Source organism: Lycorma delicatula, chromosome 1 (genome assembly GCF_047948215.1).
Source record: "Lycorma delicatula isolate Av1 chromosome 1, ASM4794821v1, whole genome shotgun sequence".
NCBI lineage: Eukaryota > Metazoa > Arthropoda > Insecta > Hemiptera > Fulgoridae > Lycorma > Lycorma delicatula.
The window spans coordinates 389,588,021-389,611,917 of NC_134455.1; the positions used below are offsets into that span (position 1 = coordinate 389,588,021).

At 31.9% G+C, this 23,897-nt stretch overlaps 1 protein-coding gene across 2 annotated transcripts in view; it reads right to left on the bottom strand.

Annotated features, from left to right (window-relative positions):
* The window catches only part of LOC142317349 (uncharacterized), a 74,374-nt gene that overhangs the window by 22,094 nt on the left and 28,383 nt on the right, over positions 1-23,897 (bottom strand). Inside the window, exons 4-5 of one of the 2 annotated variants that reach the window (XM_075353831.1) lie at positions 10,447-10,642; positions 1,629-1,743 (exon numbers count right to left, since the gene is read on the bottom strand). In XM_075353831.1, coding sequence (XP_075209946.1) covers positions 10,569-10,642 — 74 coding nt within the window. In that variant the 3' untranslated portion in view covers positions 1,629-1,743; positions 10,447-10,568. The remainder of the gene's footprint in view (positions 1-1,628; positions 1,744-10,446; positions 10,643-23,897) is intronic. The other variant, XM_075353832.1, reaches the window with a different exon arrangement.

Sequence of the window (23,897 nt, forward strand, 5' to 3'; positions counted from 1 at the left end):
GTTTCAGATCACAGTTCAACTGCATCTTTAATGCTTTGCTGTTCACTTAGACAAAAATAAATGACTTTTTAGATTTGTGGTAATACTGTAAATTTAAGGCAATAATAATTTTTTGAAGTAATTGTTTGTTTTCTTTTAATAATTATATTATCATCAGAAATTTCTACCTAAATTAAACTGATGATTCCTTAATAATTTTAGGACAATGAGTATGTCAAAAAAACACCCATAATTTTCTTTCTGAGTAATATGAATTAACTTATATAATAAATAATTAACAAAATACCAATTTAATTAACAAAATGGTGTAATTTACAGTTCGATAGGTCTACACTACTAACAAATGCCGAATAATTAAAACCATATTTCTTCAACAATAACAACAATTTTGTATTGTATAATTCTTTTAATATAGGTATATCAACCTCAAAAAAACAGATTATTTCTATTTATCAATCAAACCTCTCACCATTATATCTTGTAAATTATTGTGAAGACCTCCAAAGCAGTCTTCAAAATTGAAGAGAGAAGCAGTCTTCTCTCTTTCACCATCACTGAAACATGTAGCTTGATTTTTCATAGGCAATACTTAATATAGATCATTCAAAAAGGGTAACATAATATTGACACTAAAGAGTGATGATTTTTTGAGATAATGCTTGAAGAATAACAGATTTTGCTACAACATTGGCTTTCCATTCTAAAACTTATAGTCACTAAAACTTTCTTTTGACATCACAAAAATTCTAACATCCAACATCAGTCTTAAATCAATTCTGCTAACAAAGAGCCTCAACTGACACCACATGAAAAGATTTAATTTAATTATAAAGATGTGTAACATATAATTTGTGTTCCCTACATCACAGTCAAAGACTGTAAACCACCAAACTATAAGAAAAAATCACATCACAACTGCTTGAAAGATAAAATGGGGAGAAGGAAGAAATAAAATCCAATATCACATTAATCGATGAAAGCTTCACCAATTTACTTTTAAAATTAAATAATATTATGGAACATCTTAATTCATGAACAAAAAGCCATGAACATTGTTATGGGTAGCAAAAGTGATGGCAGTTTAGTGCAAATTGGAGTTTTTGGGCTCTGGAGAAACCAAGGAAAACAGCCAGGGAGAAGAAGTCATTCACAGCTAACAATTCTCACCTTGCCAGTCATCTATGGAATATCTGCTCACCTCACTGTAATAGAATACTGATAGGAGCTATTCCCATCCTTTCTGAAATCACAAGTCAATGTCTTCAAGTTATCATTTCTTGAGTTTTGTGAAAGACTAAATGAAAATAAAATACCACGAGAATGTAACAGTAATCAAAATAGCTCTCTATAAGATTCTTCATGAAACTAGCATAAATTTCTATTATAAAGAGCTTTTCAAAAATCCAAAATAATGTGAAGAATGTAAACACAGAAATGAAGACTTTGGGAAATAAATAAGTGAATATAAGAAACATCCTGTATTTTGTTCACAATATTCCTGCCTTTTTAATATTGTGCTGATTAGATTTTGGACGACTCTCATATAACAAACCTGGCTATTCAGTAGGTAAATCATTCCCATAAAATGAAATATTCAACTGTTTAAAAGACAAACTATAAAAACAAACCTGCATTTGCTTTACTGGCTATCGCAGAAATTAGTGACATGTAATTTACTTTATCTCTGCCTACTGTGTTGGACTTTTTCTCTTTCCTCATTTCTGCAGTCACTCGATCGGCTTCCTAAAATAACATGGATACAATATACATGAAAATTGTTATCGAATAATACAACTGACTGTAAAAAAACTTACAGAAAACGAAAAAAATTCGAGACTGCTCATTTGTGCAAGACAATTATGCAGTCAGTATTTTTAATTTTCACAAAGATTTCTAGTTAAACCAAAACCATTCTATAATAAACCAAACCATAAAAAATTGAAATAACCTCATAACAAATAAGAATATTAATTATAATACATAAAATTACCTTTGTAATCAAACTGAAAAAATGTATTTCAGTTGAGGATCTCAAAGATTAAACAAACAACTTTTATAATTAGCTATCACATTACGTTTACTCACATAATTCTAATAATCTGTTAAAAGGTCTTTAGGCAGAAAATACTTATGGTATTATGTTCTTGCAATTATGCACATGGCAGGAAATGATAAGACCATATATAGTAATAATTTTATGTTCTCCAGTAATGTAACTATGTGGTCAGCAGCTAAAGAAATTGTCCACAGTCGCTTGTGTGTTGCTGATATCTCATAGAAAATGACTTTGCCATATCTGTTGCTGTTTCACACACAAATAAACCTTTCTCTCAGCACTTTCAGAAACCCTCATTGCAAATAAGCATTACCTAGCACTCCAACAATCACCTGTGCAATATTAGAACTCATATTACACATACGAGGTTAGAATTTTTTAATTTTCCCGGCTGTATAAAACAGTTACAAGATAGTAATGAAGAAGTTTGGTCATTTCCTCCCTGTTCTGACTAAGGAGCATCTAGTGGACGCAATAGTCAAATTATTCTCCAAGGTAGAACAGGTAACTTGGAGGGAGATTGCTCTGGATGAAGTAGTTCCTCTGTTCAAGCAGGATGAAGTTGTTGTAGCAGCTAAGCGTGACAACAGACAGAGGATTCCCGGTCTTGATGGAATCAGCGGCGAGGCAGTGCAGGTTTTGGCTCAGGTGGCTCCAGAGAATCTTATTGATGTATTTAATTACTGCTTGACAAACAGGTTTGTGCCAGGAGCATGAAAGGTTGTCCGGCTGGCTCTGATTGAGAAGGGGCAAATCTGGTAATGCTACTGGATATCACCCACTGTGTTTGTTAAGCATGCTCAACAAACTTTTCAAGCCCCTCCTTGTAGGTAGATTGACAACTGAGTTGGAAGCTCGGGTAGGATTAAGTGTGAACCAGTTCAGGTTCCAAATAGGCAGGTCCATGGTGGATGCTATCGACTGAGTGATGTAGCTGGTCAATGAGGCTGCCACATGCAGTTGGCAGACTAGGAGCATACCGGTTGTTATCCTCCTAGACGTTGAAAATGCCTTTAATAGCCTGCCCTGGCATGTTGTTATGGATGAGCTTGAGGTGCGTGGCGTGAGTGCGTACCTCAGGGGGTTGGTTGGCCAGTACTTGAGTAACAAGTTTGTGGTTGCCAGCATGGAGGGGCTGTCAGTTACATATGAGGTGGTATGTGGTGTCACACAGGGGTCGGTACTCGGCCCTTTGCTCTGGAATATTGCTTATGATGGTGTGCTGAGGATCAAGTACCTGGAAGGTGATCTGGCACTGGTTGTCGGCAAAACAGAACTGGAAGTCACAAAGCAGGGCACTACGGCGATCTGTATGGTGAACGACCAGCTGGCTATGAGGGGACTGAAGCTTGCAAAGCAGAAGACTGAGGCAGTGGTCATGGCTAGGAAATGTAAACTTGACCCCATCACATTACGTGTCGGTGCAACCGAAGTCCTGACCTCATGTAAGGTAAAATACCTTGGAGTGTGGCTTGACCATCAAAGGTTGTTCCAGGAGCATGTCTGAGAAACAGTAAACAAGGCTAGGAGAAGCTAATGCCCTAGCCAAGCTGATGCAGAATCGGGGTGGTCCATCCATCAATCCACCAGAAGAAGGAGACTTCTTGCTTCAGTGGCATGCTTGGTCTGTCTGTACGGGGTACCGGTTTGGGCTAGGGGGTCTTAGTACTAGGCAGGCCAGGGAGCTCCTGGATGGCTTGCAGCGGATGCTGGCTTTGCAGATCGCACATGCCTATTGGACAGTTTCCAGCGAGGCTGTGTTTGTCATCACCAGGATACTGCCCCAGATTCTCATGGCAGAGGAGAGGGGGATGAGACAACAGGGTGCTTTGCCAAGTGTCATGATAATGCACCTGCTCACACTTCATTGCTTGTTCATGAATTGAATAAAATAACACTGTTATGATGCCTCAGCCTCTGTATTTGCCAGACATGGCCCCCTGTAACTTCTTTCTATTTTCCAAGCTGAAAAGAACCATGAGATGATGTTTTGACAACACTGAATAGATCATCTGAAGGAACTAAACGCCATACCAGAAATTCCATTGCAAAGATGCTCAAAAATTGCAAAAGCACTAGCAAAAATGTATACCTTAAAAGGAGTATTTTGAAGGTGATAAAATCAATATTGATGAACAAAAGATTTTTTGAGAAAAACTAAAATTCCACACATTTTTTTTATCAAACCTTGTACTTTGATCTGTTTGTGATTTCACATGGATTTATTTAGTATCTATTTTTATTAGATACATTTTACTTCTTTGCAATGTGTACATGGAAAAATGAGAAGGCAATTTAACAATGAAGTGTGTTATTAATACTTCACCATGTTCCATGGACTATTAGTCCAGCCCAAAAAAAAACCCATTACTGAATGTTTGTTTATTATTCTAGAATAAAAAGCCACATTATTGGACATTTTAAGAGGTGAATGTACATTCTGATTTTGGACTTGCTTGCAAAGAATTGTGCAATAATGGAGCCATCAATACTATTTTCTATATATTACCTGTTTTGAAGTAATTACGTGCAAGATCCAGAAAACTGAAGTTAACTAGAAAAAATGCATTTTCAACAACTGCTTGTTATCGATATTCGATAGTTACAAACTTGTTTTAGGCAATCCTATGTTTAAATTAATAAAATAAAGTAAACAAATATTTCTTGTGAATAAAAAAGCATCAAGTAGAAAAATATATATGGTACTCCAATCTATCATAAAAGAAGTTCAGGTTCAGGTTTCAGATGCATGTTAAAATATCCTCTGCCATCTGATATTTCTTCCTTAACATTTAATTGCATTAAATATAATTTATTGGTGGGTGACAATTTTACATGTGGAAAATGTGTTTAATTAACACTAAATGATATGGAAAACTCTCTATTCATGATGGTGATAAGGCATTAGAAAAAAGTATAAAATTGTACAATTAAAATTCATTATTTAATCTAAATAGTATAGGAGCATATTATATAGTATTAGCATACTTGCTTGTATATTTTATCTATGAATGTTCAGCCTAGTTGGTGAGTAGTGAATTAGTCTACTAGGCAGACTATAAACTGGTAAAGTCTTGTAGTGATGTAACTAGAGAACTACTTTTAAATAGAACTTTGGTTTAGTTTTTAGAAAAGGTTTTATATTTTGTAACTGCATAAAGCATGACATATCATTTTACTATTTTCACTTTAATTATTACAAAATAAATACAATGCATATCTAACCATAACAATGTCAATATTATATAAACGCATCGAAACATTTTCCAAAATAATGTTTGTACTTTATTGCTGCATTAAATAATACAGTTGTACTATAGCAATAATGCTGTGTAATAATAAATCATCGTAGTATTACATTGTTATAAAATAATTTATAAAAAATAAAAATAAAAACCGACCTCAACAAATAATAGTATTAAAAAAATACGAATAATTATATCTTTTATTTATTAACTAAATTAAAATGATTTACAACAAATAACTATTTTTGAAGCTGGCGCCAGCCAACACACAAATTAAACATAAAGTTATGTAAAGTGAGTATCTCAACCAACCACTAGGCAACTAAACAGGATTCCACATGTAAAATGGGATCTCAAGAGCATAAAAGAAAAAGCATCTCATGATCACACCTCACATTTCGCTAAGGCATATATACTTTGTAATAATATATGTACCTATGCATTTATGAAAAGTTTTCTTATATTTTTGTATGTCACATTTTATCGTTGTATATTTTTGTACATCTCATTTTATTGTAGTAAAACTTCTACTACCAATTTTGCATTGTTTGAAGTAGGATTTGTATTATATAGATCATAGGTTTTTATTTTGTTTATCTGGCGTTCGCTGGCACAGACTTCAAAAATATTTATTTGTTGTAAATACTTTATTTAATAATAAATAAAAATATAATTGTTAGTAACTTTATAGTACTATTATTTGTTGAAGTTGGTTTTTAGTTTTATTTTTTATAAATATTTTATTTCACAATTTTTAGTAGTATCTAGTACCTTTATTATTAGATAATATAAACATAAATATATATAATAATATTGCAATTAGGAATAATAGACTTTTTTACCATTTTATATAAATATTAAATGTAGATTTAATATTTGAATGTAGTTTAGAGGAAAGTAGCCAAGGAAAAAAGGAATGATTGTTTACGGAAGTAAAATAGAAAAAGAAATGCCATGATATCTCCACAGAGACTAAACAGTGATAATATAGATAGTTATTAATATCCTGATCATACAGGAAACAGAGAAACACAGTACTGCTGCAAGCAGTCAGCAGCTAAGGGTGTCAAGAGGTTCAGTTTTTTAGTTTTTCCTAAGATTATCATCGGATTTGGTTAAAATTTATATCGGACCATTCTGAAAGCATATTCTTTCAATTAAAAAAAAAAAAAACTATCAAAACTAGTTTACTAACATCGCAGACAGATAATGCATAACATACACTAAAAAAATCAGGGGTTTTGGTATTTTTCCTAATATTATCATTGGATTTCATTAAAATTTATATGGGACCATTTTTGAAATCTGTTAAAATTTATCTTCATGCAAATTTTGTTAAAATAAATTAACTTTAAAAATAATTCAATTTATATGAGATAACTTGTTGATCCATGAGCTGAAGGGTAGACGTTGTATTGGGTGGCAGATAGACAATTTTGATAAATTTAAATTCATCTAAAAGGTCATCCTCAAGGCCAGGAGGGTGAGCGGGAGCATTATCCAACAGAAGGACACACTTAAGCGGTAGACCATTATCAATTAAGTATTTTTTCACTGAAGGCCCAAAAACTATGTCCATCCACTCAATAAAAAACTGACGGGTCACCCATGCTTTACTGTTTGCATGCCACAGAACTTGTAATTTTTCTTTCATAACTTTATAAGCTTTGAAGACTTTGGCTTTTCCAAGTAGTATACTAGCAACGGTTTTATTTTGAAGTCCCCAATAGCGTTAGCGCAAAGGGCAAGCGTTAGCCTATCTTTCATAGCCTTGTGGCCAGGTAAACTTTTCTTCAGCCGTGATAAACGTGCGCCTAGGCATTTTTTTCCAAAATAACCCTGTTTCGTCACAATTGAACACTTGTTGCGGTAGGCATCCTTCTTCACTAATGACTTTTTCAAAAACCTTAATGAAATTTTCAGCCCCTTAATATCTGCACTAGATGCTTCTCCATGACGAATAACTGAATGAATGCCACTTCGTTTCTTAAAATTGTTAAACCAGCCACGACTAGCTTTGAACCCCTCACCGCCTTGCGATGATTCTCCATCCGTCTCGGTTACATCACGCTTGAGGTCTTGGAAGATGGCGCCAGCCTTCTCACAAATAATCGCTTCAGAAACAGAGTCACCTGCCAATTGCTTCTCCTTAATCCATAATCAAAGTAGCTGTTCCATCTCATCATGTATATTAATTTGTAGCTTTGAAATAATGGTGACGCCTTTGGAAGACTGCAGCTTCTTTATCGCTTCCTTCTGCTTGATGATCGTGGATATTGTAGAAGGATTGCGGTCATACTCATTTGCCAAGTCGATGATACGAACGCCACGCTCATGCTTTGCAATAATTTCATGTTTCGCTTCCAGCGAGATCATTTTCTTAGGCTTTTTCTTTTCACCAGTTTTGTCTTTAACTTTGGGATCCATGGTTAAAATAACAAAATAAGCAGAGTACAGTATATATACTATCCAAAATGACACGATAAACAGGCACAAACAAAGCAAATAACACGTTGTGGCGGCCATGCAGAGGACTGTGGTCTCAACAACCAAACAGAGCGACATAGCGGGCAGAAGCGGCGGGGGAAAAGCTGAGCGAACGCTCTGCCATCTAGGGATCACCTATGCAATTATCGCACATCGCAAATTCGTATCTCAAATTTTTCGTTGTATGTCGAGGTATAAATTTTAGAATATTTCATGTTGAATCTCAAAACATTGGTATGTTAGGACATTCGTATCTCAAGGTACCACTGTATTTAAAACAATACTGTGGAAAGATACACAGACAACATTATTAGTCATTCTTAACCACATTTTTAATGCAAGATAATGTTAATACATGCAATAATGTAATATAATTTCTTATCTCTGATAAACATTTTCTTTAAATATTTTAATCATTAAGGAAATGACATTAATATTATTTATAGAGTTTACAATAATTGAAAATAATATACGTTGCTAAAAGTAGCAAGTTTTTAGAATTTTTTTCAGTTACAAAAACTGATGATTTTTAAAAGTAGCTGCACCTAATTATATACTGACATATAATAAAAAATGTAGAAATAAGTAAATAACAATGAGCTTTAATAAATGTTGAAAAAATTATTTATTTACGAAAACCTGCTTATGAATAACAGGTAAATTTTGAACAAAAATTATTAGCAACATATCAATTATCACACATTTGACTTAAGCTGTAGCTTATTAAGTCATTATTTGTAATTAGTTGGTCATGACAACTACATATTTGTAACAATGGTAATATATTATCTGAGGATTATTTTATAACTGATGATGAATCGGTAGATTTGAATACCTTAACCCTTGTAAGCGTAAAGTAACGTGATACATTGTTACCTACGGTGCTTATGAAAATGTGTACAATACTAACATGCTGTTACTACTTTCTAACTAATACATAGTCGTTATTTTCACCAACAGATAGTGTATATGTATACTTTACAAAGCTAAAAGAATAACTAATTTGATACGATCGATAAATCGAATATGGGGTTAGACTACAAACATTTAAACAATATTCAACATCTAATTTACCATTTCAGGTTATGTCGTCGAATATACACGAAAATAATAGTTTCATTCTAATATTTATTTTGATAATTCATCATTTTATGTGAATTTACTCAAATGGTTATTTTTTAATTTTGCATAATACAGATTCACTAATCTTAGTTTTAATTTATTTTGTGCATAATTTGTAATATGGCTCTACCACATTCTGGTCTTAACAACCAAGAAATTGGAAATTTATTTGACAATAGTTTAAGTGAATATAAACCATCTAGTGATACAATCCCTGAAAATGAGTAAATTTAAAATATGAATTAGATTTAGTTACAAGCAAGAAGAAACGGTAAACAAAGTTAAAATTGTCCACAAATATAATCAATTTATGGGTAGATTTGACACATCTGACATGTTATTACCTCGACGAAAGGAGAACCCTACACTGCTGGAAGTTGTTTTTATCATGGGAAAACAGTCCTCAATTCTTATATTTTATATAAGAAACATAATAAATCTGCAGAGGGACAAAAAATTAAATCCAGGTTTGCGTACATTGTAGACATTGTCAAAGAGATATCAAAGAAATGGTTCCAGTTGAAAAATATTCCAGATCAACCACAAGACTCTCCAGGTTTAAAAAACTTCCTACAAGAAAGTAATGAAGATGCTGTGTATGTACTGCTAAAGGAAAAAGGAATACCTCAGACATAGTTGTAATGCACTACATATATAACAAGGGGCTCCACGCAGAGTATTTTCCTAAACATAAATGTTGAACAGTTGAACTGCGTAGATCTGTAAATAATGCATATAAGAGATCCATTTTTTTATTTTATTCACAAATAGTGTATTTTATAAATGTGTTTTCCTCAAATTTAAATTGGGGGAGTTTTCTAAATCTGTGCTAAAATTTTTTTGTAAAACATTAAAAAATTCAAGCTTACATTTTTTTTTAAATTTTAAAATTGGTATGCATCAAGTTAAATAGACCACAAGAATCTTCAGGATTTTCTTGGTAAGTATGATTGTTATCATACAGATACATAAAAATTGAATGTACAGTATTATTTTCAAAAACTGTTTACATATTTGTGAAAAATACCTTGTGATTTAACCATAACCCAGACCCGGAAGCCTACACATCAAACAGTTACTAATATATAATTTAGCAAATTTATATTACGCTCGTTATTTTGGTGTTAGTAAGTTGTTTTTAGCAATTACAAAACGCACAAAATAAACGAATGTGAGTGAGTGAGATAGTGGAGTGAGTGAGTGAGTGAGTGTGTGTGTGTGTGTGTGTGTGTGTGTATGAAGAAAGAGTGAGTGAGTGATTGATTGTTTGTGTACGTGCACATGCATTTAAAAAACATATTAAATGTTTTAAATCATATTCAATATTATGATTACTATTTAATACTATGATTAAGCTTCATTTCATTGCTTAGTGAAAAAACAAAAATTTAGTACGAAAATTGAAGCAATAAAGTGCTCAAGTAAAATTACAAAACTGTTTTTAATAAGCAATTCAATGACAGACAAAAACTGTGATTTCCATATTCATTAACTTCTGATAACAAAACAACATATATAGATACCAAAACAACTTACTAATATCTTTTCCCAGTGGCTTCTGTTGAGAACTAACTCTCTGCGACGGCATACTAAATCCACTAGCCTGTGGGGGAGGTGTTTGCTTATCAGATGGTGTACTCTTAGCATGTTCAGAGATACTACTTTGTGAAGAAGAAGGTGAAACTACAGATTATATTTACTACTTGTGATCGGGATTGCTGTTCAATTTGAACTAATATCAAAAAAAAAAGTTAAAATATTTAAACAAATAAAATAAAAGATTAAGAAAGGTTTTTATTGAAACAAAAAAAGAAATCTTAAAAATATTTATTGTTATAACTAATTTTAGTTACTAAAATATATACAAGTTAAGAATTAAACAATTACGTTTACTTCCTTCACAATAACATCAGAAAGTTAATTTTTATACTTAGCACAAACACTTCTGCAGCTTTCTAAACATATTTTCTCTAAATAGCGATGCCAATCTACAGGTCCTGAATACTAAATATGCACATTTTAATCATCTATTACAAAGAGGAATGACAGCAGTACCCATGTGCTGTCAAATCAGGGGCCTTAGAAGCCAATAGCTAACAAAGTGATAAGTTTCTTTAATGTTTTTAAGTTCAGTACTACAAACAGAAAGCTATTAAAGTAGCATCATCAATGTTATTGGTAGTAATCATTTAAATCCTTTACAAAATCGATCGGCAAAACACAATCTTGCTGCACAGATGTACTGGTCGATATAACATCATATTCTACGACCTTCATTTTTTAACCTTCAGATGAAAACAAAAATAGACTGTGAATGAAAAGTTAAATTATTCAAAATTTACGTATCAGAAAACGATTCTCCAATGATGCTATAAAGGAAAATTACTACTAACCGCTTGCTGGCCTTTTTTTTAATTTCTTAATTCTGAACAAAGATGTAATATTTCATTCTCAGAATTTTAAATAAAATTCTTGTCTTGAGTGATACTGTTCTTTATATTACTAGTTGTGAAGTAGTCATATCCTCATTTCTGTTAAAGGTTGATATTTACACTGCTGTAAACTTGGGACTACGTTCTGTCAGTTTCTTAAAATGTTTGTGAAATTATTTGTTAAATTTTCTTAATAGATATCAGAATCAGTTTGCTAATGCAGTAATCTGTTTATATTTGTATGGATGATGATAACAGATAGTTTGTGTGCCTGTTTTGCTTATTTTTTACGTTTCTTTATTTTGTATTTTGCGTTGATTTCATTGTTAGTTTGTCTATATTTAAAAAATTTTTTATAAATCTATATTCTTTTTATAGTTTTATAGCGTATAACATTTCTGAATTCTGAACAAAGATGTGGTAGTGCATGCCTTAGTTTGACAGTAAGTAAACAGATTCCTTTAACCTTCAAATAACTGTCAAAAATACAAATTTTGGAAAAAATTGTAATGTATAAATTTTATTTATCCACACGTTTCATTACAATACATTTTTTTCTTTTTTTTTGAAACTATACTAGTTTAAATATGCTTTATATACTGTAATTCTTACTACAATGCAATTCTTAAATGTTTCCTATCCCATAATTTAAAATATAATTTTTACACACAAATTTAAAACAGACATTTGTATACATTATATACACTTATTTTAATAATATTTAGTATTAAATATATATTTTACTTGCTCAATAATCAGGTTAATTTGTTTTAAATTCTCAAAATATCAAGTGTTAAATACTTGAATATGCATATGAACACAAAAAGGATCAATTTGAAAATGCAGAACTTGCCAAAATAATCTACATGCATATAACAAAATTAGCTTAATAAAAAAAAATGATGCTACTAATTTTTTTAATTTATAATAAAAATTATGTTAACATTCACTAGCAATACTATTCTACAGTGTTCAAAAAGTGACACAAACTTATGGAAGAATTTTCCCTTCTTTCATTGCAGGTTAAATTGAAGAAAAATGGGTTTACATGGTACAGCAAAGAATATTCATTGTCTCCCAATATATATTAACATGTGCCAGTTATACGCAGATTCAAAATGCCTTCACAGAAAAGTACAGTGCGGATGCACCAAACAAGTCCTCCATCAAGCAGCTGTACAAGATCCAAGAGACAGGGAATATGCCAGAAGCAGCCAAAAGTGGTTGACTGAAAATGCTAACACCAGAAAAGTTGATCAATGTGCAAGCTGCATATTAGTCCCAAGAATTATGTACACCTATCTAACCAGTCAGATCTCTCCATTGGTAGTGCTCGCACAGCATTACATAAGTGTTTAAAGATGCATCTGTACAGAATTCATATTGTTCACGAGTCATTACCTGCTTGCTTGCTTGCTACAGTCCAATGTGAACCTTGGCCTCCCGTCCAATACGCCTCAAAACATCTCTGTCTTTTACCAACACCACTTGCAGTTTTACTACTGCCTGTGTATACTTCTACTGAGCACTTTTCACTCTCATCTACTTCTTTATTTAAAATTATGTCTGCTGGTCTAGCCTTGTTTCCAAATCAACTTTATATGGCTCCTGCATCCTTTTCTTTTTAATTTTTTTTTATATACGTTAGACATCTCTTATATTTTAATTATTATTGGCGTTTAACCTGTAAAGATGCATAATGCTTCGAATGAAATAATCCTAAATGTCTTTGAAATTTTATGTTAATTAGTATTTGAACTTTGTTAATGTAACTCATTTACAGAACCTCCGCCCAAACTGGTGTTCCATAAGAGTCATTACTTGCTTTAAGGGTGTAATTTAACAATTGTAAAATTATACCTTTAAACAGTGAAAATCTGTTAACAAGATTCAAGGGCCTGGCAGTATGTGTTCGTTAACCCGGATGCTTGTTAGCGAGAGGTAATTTTCAAACACTGTAACCTTAACAGCTTACAACGTATGATCAGTATACACAATACTATATAGGCTAATATATTTTTAATATAACTTTAAAAAAATTGTCTTTAGTTGCTTGCTTACTTTTTATTTTTATACCCAAAATCATCAGAACAACTTTTTTAAATATTTAATCTTTTTATAAATTTATTACCAACATATTTTTTCACAAAATTTTGTAAGCAATTCTAAATTATATTGAACTGCACAGTGGAAATAACTGGATTCTTAGTCATAGAGTCATCTTTATTTTCACTTTCAGTTTTGCTAACTTGCCTTGTTTCACTTCAATATTTTTTTCTTTATCTGCTGGACTTTCAGTAATTAACACATTATTGTCAGCATAGACATAATCATCCGCATTAGTCCAGTTAAAATACTTTTTTTGGAATCGACGGTCGGAGAATTGCAAAAAATTACAACTGTAGCAAGACTGGATTTTTTGAAACAACTATGATTGTAACTGAAGATACAATTACCCATCCTCTGCTGATTAATCTGATGGCAACTAAAACATTTTGATAAAATCTTTATTTTCCTTCTACGCAGTCAAGTAATTGTAATATCAGTAAACATCTCAATCGAACAGATGTTTACTGAGGATAGGCCTTGAATTGCCGGTGGCAGCTTTGCAACAGTAAATTCAATTAGTAGTAAAACATCTTTTTTCTGTTTGCAATCCCAATTCTGAATTTCAGCTTCAAAAATTGTATTGACTTAACTAAGTACTTAACCAGAAGGAGGTTTTTTGACATTCTTAAAACAGGGATCTCTTGATTTTCCAATGATCAATTGTTTTCTTTTTTCTGTTCTAGTCACATTTAAACACAGAACAGTAAAGCTTTACTTTTGAATGCAATTCACATAAACATTTGTCTCCTTTAGATTTAAATGTTTAGTCCGGTGTTAATTTATAAAATAAGTCCCATCATCATCAGCATTAAATATATTTTCCCATTCATAATCCAATTTTATAAGTGGCCATTTACAACCCACTCCACTGCAAATATCAGAATTATCTACACTGTCTTTTCACTGCTAATTTTTGCAAATAACAATTTCATATCGATTCAACCAACTACCACTACAAAAAAAACTCTTTGTATCCTAGCTGGTCAGCAAATTTTTCTGCCTGAATTTTCAAAATGGGTCTATTAACGAGAATGTTTTTTAATTCTCTTTGCATTAAACCACTTATAAGAGCTTTGTTCAAATTATTTTCTCACAGTCTTATCTTCTTAACCTGAGGCTGATTTTTTCAAAAGCTATCTTTATCAAAATTTATCACGGCTCTTCCAAATCATTGAGAGAGAGAAAATGGAAAGTCCAAGCATAACACATATCAAAATTATATCAGCTGTTTTCTAATCGCTTAATAATTTTTAATTTTTTGCACATGGAAAACACCAGAAATTACTTCTGTGCATAAAAGTTTGTCAAAAACCATCACAAGAAGCTCACAGAATATACACAGATTTCAACCAAAGTTAAAGCACACGAATATACTGAACAAAGTAGCAACAAACCATATTAAGAATAAACTCTCTATATTAGACTGCAAAATTACTCACACTTCCCATTGTCATACTACCTGTATGAACTTCAGAATAGTGCAGAAGTGGAAATTCCCAGAATCAAAAAATAGCCAGTTCAAAACTGTATGTGGCTTACTACTGTATCTTGATTATTTCTTATTACCCACTTTCACTTACTTTGAAGAGGTCATTGCCTCCCTAATAATTTAATAACATCATTATAACATTCAATATTATAAACGTACAGTACTAACAATTAACATTTAATGTCTGTACTTGTATTTTAAAATCACTTGTGTTTTTAATTACTCAGAGAACAAATTTTATATTCATAACAGACTTCTAACTTCATTATCAGCTCGTTTAAAACAAACTTTACACTAATAAAATAAACCAACCAATCTTTTTTAATTTTTGCTTGTTACAACCGGATTCTTGTTACAAACTACCTCTTTATAAGCTACTTCTACTGTAACTTGTTTTCAGCATTTCACCTTTGAGACCCAAAAATAGTTTTGTTGATTTTGATAAAATGTTAATTACTGCATGCTCATTGCTGTTACATACTCTATATTCACTTCAAATGATAATTTGCAATAAATTATTATTCCTAAATATTTAAGATTAATAACTTGAGCCAGTTTTCAATTGTTCACATATACACTTATTTCTTATGACGTGTTTCTTCTACATATTAATAAAACTAAAATTTTTGTTTAAAGACTTTTGTTTATTAAAACTTACTTTATTGTTTTTTGCCCAGGTTGCAATTTTACATTTCTATATTTGCAAAGTTTTCTGCCACAAATATTGTGATGTCAGAATTATTAAAACATCTGCAACTGTAAATACTTTTGAATTTCTCACTAAATAAAGTAGTGAATTGTAGTAAATATTCCAAAACCCTGCCCAGGGCAGGATCCCTGAGGACATCCTTTACTTACTGTTCTTTCTAAATAAATTTATTCATACTCAATACAGTTATTTGTTTACCAAAGTAGCTTCTAGAAAGATTAAATACATTTATTTATTGGACATTTTAATTGAATTTACATTCTCTGCATAATTAACTACAAATTTTTATTTGTTTGTTGGTAAATTAACAAAGTTATTTTGTTCCTAACCTATAAAAAGGTATATTCCAACAAACTTGTTTTTGTTTTACACTCATTTTCTTAAAACCTAAGTGAGATACAGGTCTGGGGCTACTTTTATGCAATTTCTTAGATCAAAAGCCAGAAAGCACCAAATTTACTTATTGATTTTTACCCCAAGAATTTTAGTATAGTTTAATTTCACAAACCAGAAAGCAGGGCTGATTGTTTCGTGAGCTGAAACTCATTAACGAACAGTTTTCTGACCTAAGTTTATGTGAACTTTTTTTCTTATAGAATCATCTCCTGAGAGATTGCCGTGTAATTTGGAATTAAGACCAATTTCTATCACTTTCAACTTTCAACTTTATTCCTTTCCATAAGACCAGATTTAATGAATTCTTAACATTAATAACTGTTATGCTTTTTTGAGGAGTGAAACCATAGGATTTTCATTATCTCTTATAATAATAGAGGATGCATTATTTTATCTATAAGAGGTTTTTATTACTTTCCCTCCTGCACTTAACCAATTAACATCACGGAATTTTGAGACTTCTGTAACAGCCTCTTTTCCAGGCTTTATGATTGGTACAACTCTGGCTCTTTTCCATTGTTTTGGGAAACGACACCTTTAAGGCATTTATTATGAACACTGTAATAAATATAAGTAACTTTGTAAAAATTCAGTAGGATTGTACTTGGTGACCATCTTATCCTGATGCTTTTCTGAGATTCATTTTCTACAAGATTGTCGTTATTTCTTGTTCTCTAAATTCCCTGTCACTGCTTGCATTTACAGCCTTCTGATATTTTTATATTATTTGTTTTCATTCATCTCATCATTGACAGATGTAATATAATCAATCATATATAGTCTGCTGTTTCCTTCATATTGTTTATATATGAACCAATAAGTTTTTCTAAGGTGGAATAATAAGTATTGGTTTTCAACTCTCCAGAAGCCATTTTGTATACAGCATTCACAAGGTTAACTGACGTTGTCAAGCTACAATATTCTTTCACAGCTTCAATTTTTATCGTCTTATTAAAGCTACTTATTCTTTCTTTGTTGTGTGTGTGTGTATGTGTGTGCACGCATTTGACCATCTTACAAAGGGTGGGCAACATCAAAAACAATAAACGAATATAAAACAATAACCTACTGCCTTTTATTAAGTAAAGAATGCCTTTTACATTTACTTTTAAAAAATTAGTCCACTTACTATGATTATAAAAATATTCATCAGGAGTATATATTTTGTTATTAGTTTATATCACATTAAAAACAGAACAAATAATCACAATGTCATAATTCTAAGCTATAAAAAAAATTAATACGATTAATGAAAAACTACTAACAAAAATACAGAATATGATAAAAACTTACCGTAGAAATGATGTCTTTTTACAACCACTTAATAATTCAAGTAAAAACTTAATTCTCGATAAAAAATGCAAATGGAAAAAAGGTTTACTCCAGATTCTTCCAAAAAAAATTGATGTGAGGAAATTAAAATTACAAAATATTATGGAAGTAAATAATATTAAGAAAATACATAAAACACTATGGAAATAATAGGAGGTTAAGTGCTCATTAGAACAAAAGTAATCGCAGAAAAAGTTGAGGCGCAATAACTACCAAATTTTTTTTTTAAAATGATTTTTCTTTTTTAATGTGCTTATGGCAGCTGTGTAACAAATTGCTAACAAATTCTTTCAGAGATCTCTCATACATTGGGTCTGCCCTTTTTAAAATAAACATTTTGCTATCTACTTAATTTCTACAGCAGCACTGAAGTTTTGAGATCACATTATATAGTTTTTTTTAAAACAAATTAGATACTATATTATTCTGGGCGAGAATGTCAGCCAGGTTATTACTTATCAAAAATTTAGAAAGCTATCTTTATAGTTCATTTAGTTTTTTAATCATTTAGTTATTCGATCTGTGGTATTTAAAAACAAAGATATATAAATCAAATATGTTAAATGACAATGCTTAAGTTGTAGACTTAAAACATAATATAACTTAATTATGAACTCGTAGGTAAATACTTAATTTCAAAGTTTCCTTCTTTATTTATCATCAAGGAAACATTTTGCAAATTAATATGTATTTTGTGTAATCTATCCGAACGGTAAGTACTAACTATTATCAGAGAATGACATTTTGTCCTTTATATGATGCTTTTGTTAAATTTTTGTAGCTATTAGATTATTAAAAAAATATAGTCTGACTATACAAAATTCCAGGACTAAAGCTATAAAAACAACAAAAAAAACCATTGGAAAAAATTCATTCGCTTTAAAGCTTCTACGTAGTCTCCCTTCAACAAGAGTTTAAAGCAGTTCAACATTTAGATCAGATATAAATATCACCTACAGCCCTAGAGAAGTCTGTTTGAAAGCACTTCTAAAGGGCAATTCCAAAACTTTGAAACCTGTAACACTGTCTTCTATCAACTTGTACCGCTTCCCCTTCATGGACATCATGACTTCAACCAATCTTGACTAACAAAACTGCCAAACAATGTTGGCCACGTGAGCTGCACTACATTATTGTGAAACAGAAATCAATCTCTGGTTTTAAGAAAATGTGGTCGCATGGATGAATTCAGTTCTATAAATGATGTATCAGGATGTCTTGGAATAACAGCAGCAATTCACGCACGTATTCAATGCTTTCATAATTGCAGTTAGTTACTTGGCTTCCCCTCTCTTACAGTTTTCTAATAATGTCTAACCGCCACGTAACAAGCAATCCATTCGAACACAAACAAACAAGCCATAGCTTCATCACCATATGCTTCGTTTTATAACTCAAATGTTCCTGTAGTACTTTTCCCAAGCAAAAAAAATAAAATTTTATGTTTGCCCATTGTTCTATTTTACTTTTCTGGCATGACAGCTCTAGAGCTATGTTGCAAGAAAGAAAGTATGGTAATCAGTCAAAAAATGGTGTGTAGTTTTTATGATCTAGGGATCCCAATATTTTTACACGCACTTGAATACTAGATCGTGGATACCGGTGTTCTTTGGTGGTTGGGTTTCAATTAACCACACATCTCAGGTATGGTCGAACTGAGAATGTAGAACACTACACTTCATTCACACTCATACATATCATCCTCATTCATCCTCTGAAGTATTATCTAAACGGTAGTTACCGGAGGCTGGAAAACAGGAAAAAGAAAGAGGGATCCCAATAAACAAAATTAAATAGGGATTTTGTTTGTACATACATATGTATGTGTTGGCATGTTTGAAGCTTAATAACAATGACTAGATAAACCAGTTTTAATGAAATTGGCACAAACTTGTATATATGGGTTAATTTGTTGGTAAAAATTTGGGGTCAATATCTCCAAGGAGTGGGATAGTCTTTTTGGGATTTTTTCATAATTTTGAAAACATGATTTTACTTTATTTTAAGCACATTTGGTACATGCATGCAATAGTGCAAATGGCCCGAAAGAAATACTTTGGGGCAATACTGTGGGTGGGGGAACCAAAGTTTAACAATATCAATTTTTTTTAAATTTGGATAATTATTTTCCCACTACACACACGGGTAGGGTGAAAGGTTCTGAGCCTGGATAAGACAATTTTCTGGGTACATTTTGATCTATTTTTCAACATAGTCACCATTAAGTTCTACACACTTAGTTCAGCGTTCCACAAGAGCACTTACACCAGCTTAAAATAACTGTCTAAGGCGACAATAACTTCATTACTGATCAAATATCTCTTCCCTCCAGAGCATTTTTTAGGTTAGAAAAGAAGCAATAGTATCTGGCAGCCAGATCAGGTGAATATGGAGGATATTAGAACAATTTAAAACATAATTCATTGATCTTTGTCATTGCAATGATTGAAATGCGAGCTGGAGCACTGTTTTAATGGAAAAGCACTTTCTTTGCTGAATGAGGTTGTTTTTCCTTAATTTCATTGTGAAATACTGCAATAGGATCACATAATATTCATCATTTATTGTTTTATCCTTTTTTAAATAATCAATGAAAATTAAACCACATGCATTCCAAAAAACAGTTGCCGTAACTTATTTTGCACAAAAAGTGTTTTTGCTTTTTATTGAAGCAGGTTGACCTTTATCAACTTATTGTTTTGACCGCTGTTCTCTTAGAAGTGTAGTGATGAACCCAAGTCTCATCAAGAGTCAAAAATCGATCTAAAAATTTCTTTGGGTTGCACCAAAAGAGCTTGACACACTTGAGATGTTTTTTGTCTGGTGTGGGCATATGCAGCACCCATCTATAGCATACAAGTTGTTCATGCCCAAATGTTGTGTGTAAAATGCTGAGCTTGCATTCTGTTGACATGTCTACAGACTCTGCAACCTCATTCACTGCCAAAAAAATATTGCATAATTTTTCTATCAATTCTGTTGCAGTCACTACTTCAGAAGGTCACTACTTCAGAACATCCACTGCATGGTTCATAGCTAGTGCAGGTTTGACCCATTTTAAATCTGTGATGGAGCGTTTAATTAAACTGCTGTATTTGATGGAGAAGAATCTCCCAATGTCTAGTCAAGCTCTTCTTTATTTCGTTTGCACTTTTATCACTCGCTGCATGAATTTTGTTTTTTCATTTTCCAAAAACATGCCCTAATTCTCCACTCTTGACGAACTGTAAGTACTACGTTAGCGATGCAGTGACTTGAAACTCATATTAAACTAATGAAGAATGGAATCATGCAACACCATCGAGAAATTATGCATACTAACACCATCTCTGTGTGAGACCTAGAACTTTTCACCCCACCCTTGCAACAATAAATAACTAATGCCAGTTAAGTATAACAAAAACCCAGCAATAGGCTCAAAAATACCTTCACAAAAATAGATGTATAACATGAACCAATAATCCAAACTGAATGATCTTGTCTGATCACAATCTTCTGTCAACAAATTACAATGCTTTCCACTAGTTCCATTTCTATAGCCTCAGTCCAGAGACATATTATCAGACTGTGTATGAAATCCTTTTATTTAGTAGTTAATCTTTTTAGAATTACACCTTTTTTGAGAATGCTTTGCAGGAAATCCCAAAAGTATATTTTTACCTTTCTGCCTAGTGCTACAGCAGAACTATAGGAAGGAAAGTATGGTAATCGGTCCAATTTGGGCATATGTGGTTTTCACTGGATCTTTACATTTTGACACCAAAGGAATCCAAAAAACTGGATGGAAATTTTCCTAATGTTAGTGTTAGAATGTATGTTCATACACGTGTGCGTGTGCGTGTGTGTGTGCGTGCGCGCGCGCGTGAGTGTGTGTGTGTATGCACGCACATGCGTTTGGTGTCACGCCCTAAATCACCCTATATCTCCAGAACTACTCAAACGATTTTGACCAAACTTCAGCAGACTACTTCTATACAGGGGCATTGATGCTATTAAATTTTCAACTTAAAAGATCAAGGGGGTGAAGCTATAGAGCAAGATCATCCTCAGTATGTCAGAGATTTTACGTAATTAAGGTCTTATTTTTCTTAGGCACGTTTGTTAACAATTAAAAAATATATTTCCAAAAGAATGTTGCAAAATCGCACCTCCACCCCAAAAAATGCTCTAAATAAACTAGTGGCTAAGTGGGTTAGTGTCATTACTATCCCCTATCACCACAAGGAGTGCTAGTGTAGTAGTATTTTATGCTGTAACATCACAGATGAGCGGTAGAATTAACGATTAAATTCAGTGTAAAAAAGTATTTAAAGTGGCCGCTAGTACTGCCACACCTGCACCTGCGCGAATAAAATATGGTTTGCACGCACACTTAGTTAGAATCATTGAATTAAATAAACAAAAATATTATACTTAAATAAAATAATATTTTAAATTAAGTTATGTGTGAGCCATGCTCAGAAAAAAAATGCATAGTGAGAAAGTCCTACAACTGTGCTGTCAGCTTTTTTTTATAAAGGATTCCATTAGTTAGCAAGAGCCATAGATTCTTCTTGATTATTTAGAAAAATCCATGAGAATAAGGTAATTTATGCTTAATTTGTTGACCCATTTAAAAGGTAGTATTTTTTTACATATTATTAGTTTATTTCAGAAATAAAATCTACCTGTAACAAAATATAATGGTAACTATGAAATCCAGACTAATTATTTACCAATGGTTACAAGGGACAAATCAGAATTTAAGTTAGTTTAGAATGCAGGGGTTTCAAGTTTTATAAATATAAGAGGATTAGCGAGTACAACTTTAATTTTGTCAAGCCTGGTTAAAATTAAAAGATAAATTCTGAACGAAAGACTGAAGATTATGTGTACTGTTGAAGTAATTCCAAATATCCAAAAAAAATTATTATACGTCTCCAGTTTTTCATTTTGGCATCTTTGTTCAGTTCAACCACGTAATAGTTAATCAAAATAATAAAATAATTTTTAACATATATTGAAGACTTCCTCCTGGAATTACTACACTAAAAACATTAGATACTATTCTGAAATGAAAGAATTATAAATAAATGAAACACTTATAAATATGAAATGTTTTTCAGCTGTGAAAAGCATGCAATATTTTATTGTATAAATACTGATAATAAATCACACAAAGTGATTTAACTGAAAATCTTTCAAAACATGTCAATATCTAACTACAATCAAACTATAAATAATAAATAAGATAAAATATAACTAATCCAAAAACTTAAAAAATCAATACATGATGCTTGTTTTAAAGTAAAAACTGTTTTGAATTTGCTCCCTGTGCACCTCAGTTATTTCTAACAATCAAATTGTTGTTATTGGTAACAATAATTTATTAGTCATTTTGTTGGTCGCTAAATGTTTCTATTCACACAATTTTAATGAGAGCTACAAGTTGTGATGTCACCAAGTGTGAAGTTTAAGAAGCAACCAGATTTTGTAATGATAAAAAACAATTCTGCGGCTGAAATTCACCAACAAATTTGTGAAGTTACGGACTGAACATTATGAGCGATGCTAAGTAAGAAAATGACACAGTTTATTTCAAGAAGGGCGAATGAAAATTCACGATGAAGGATATAGTAGTTGATTTGACTGAAAAAGTTGAAAAAAATTCAAGAAAACAGGAGCTTCACCTTTGATGTTTTCACAATCTTTGATTTATAAAGTTTTGACTGAAAAATTAAGCTATAAAAAACTATGTGCCGGATGGGTGTTGAAGATGGTAACAGACCCACACGAAAAAAAAAATATTTCACTGCAAAATCTTTAATCATCCACTTTACATACCTCAAAGCAATTATTTTCTTCACCTTAAAATCTAAAATTCTTCACCCGGCTTGCATCATAAAGGTTTGACAATGATAATTGTTTGAAAAACATTATGCGTGATTTTAGTCACTGGCGGCAGAATTTATTGAAGAAGGAATGAAAAAGCTAACGAAATATTATGAAACATATGTTGAAGTTGAAGGCAGTTATGTCGCTTTTATGCTTATATAATAGAGACAGACCTTACTTTAAAAACATTCCATGTACGACACACAGGCTTCGATAAGATATACGGACTGGCAGTAGTCCAACAATGCGGTAACTTTTCATAATAAAACTCCAGGCTTTTAATAGTGTACTTCATTTCTTTTAAATGGTTTTAATGTATTTATATCAAGACAGAAGCCCGGCACTTGTCAGCACCATTTTTTATACAAGATACAGATTGCTTAAAAAAGGTTTACTTGGTTTGAAACTGTCTGACATTGATCTCCTAGCAAGTATCCTATAATATCACAACATAACTGATTTGGTATCTTGATGGCTAAACGCATTTCAATTCTAAAAGACCAACCATCACTTAAAAAAGTTTTATAGCATTTTTATAACATAGCCAAACCACCTTGTCGGGTGAAAATAACAGAATAATCTCTGAATAGCCACAAACATGATAACAGGGATCACTCAACACATATGATAGTTGTTAGATACCATA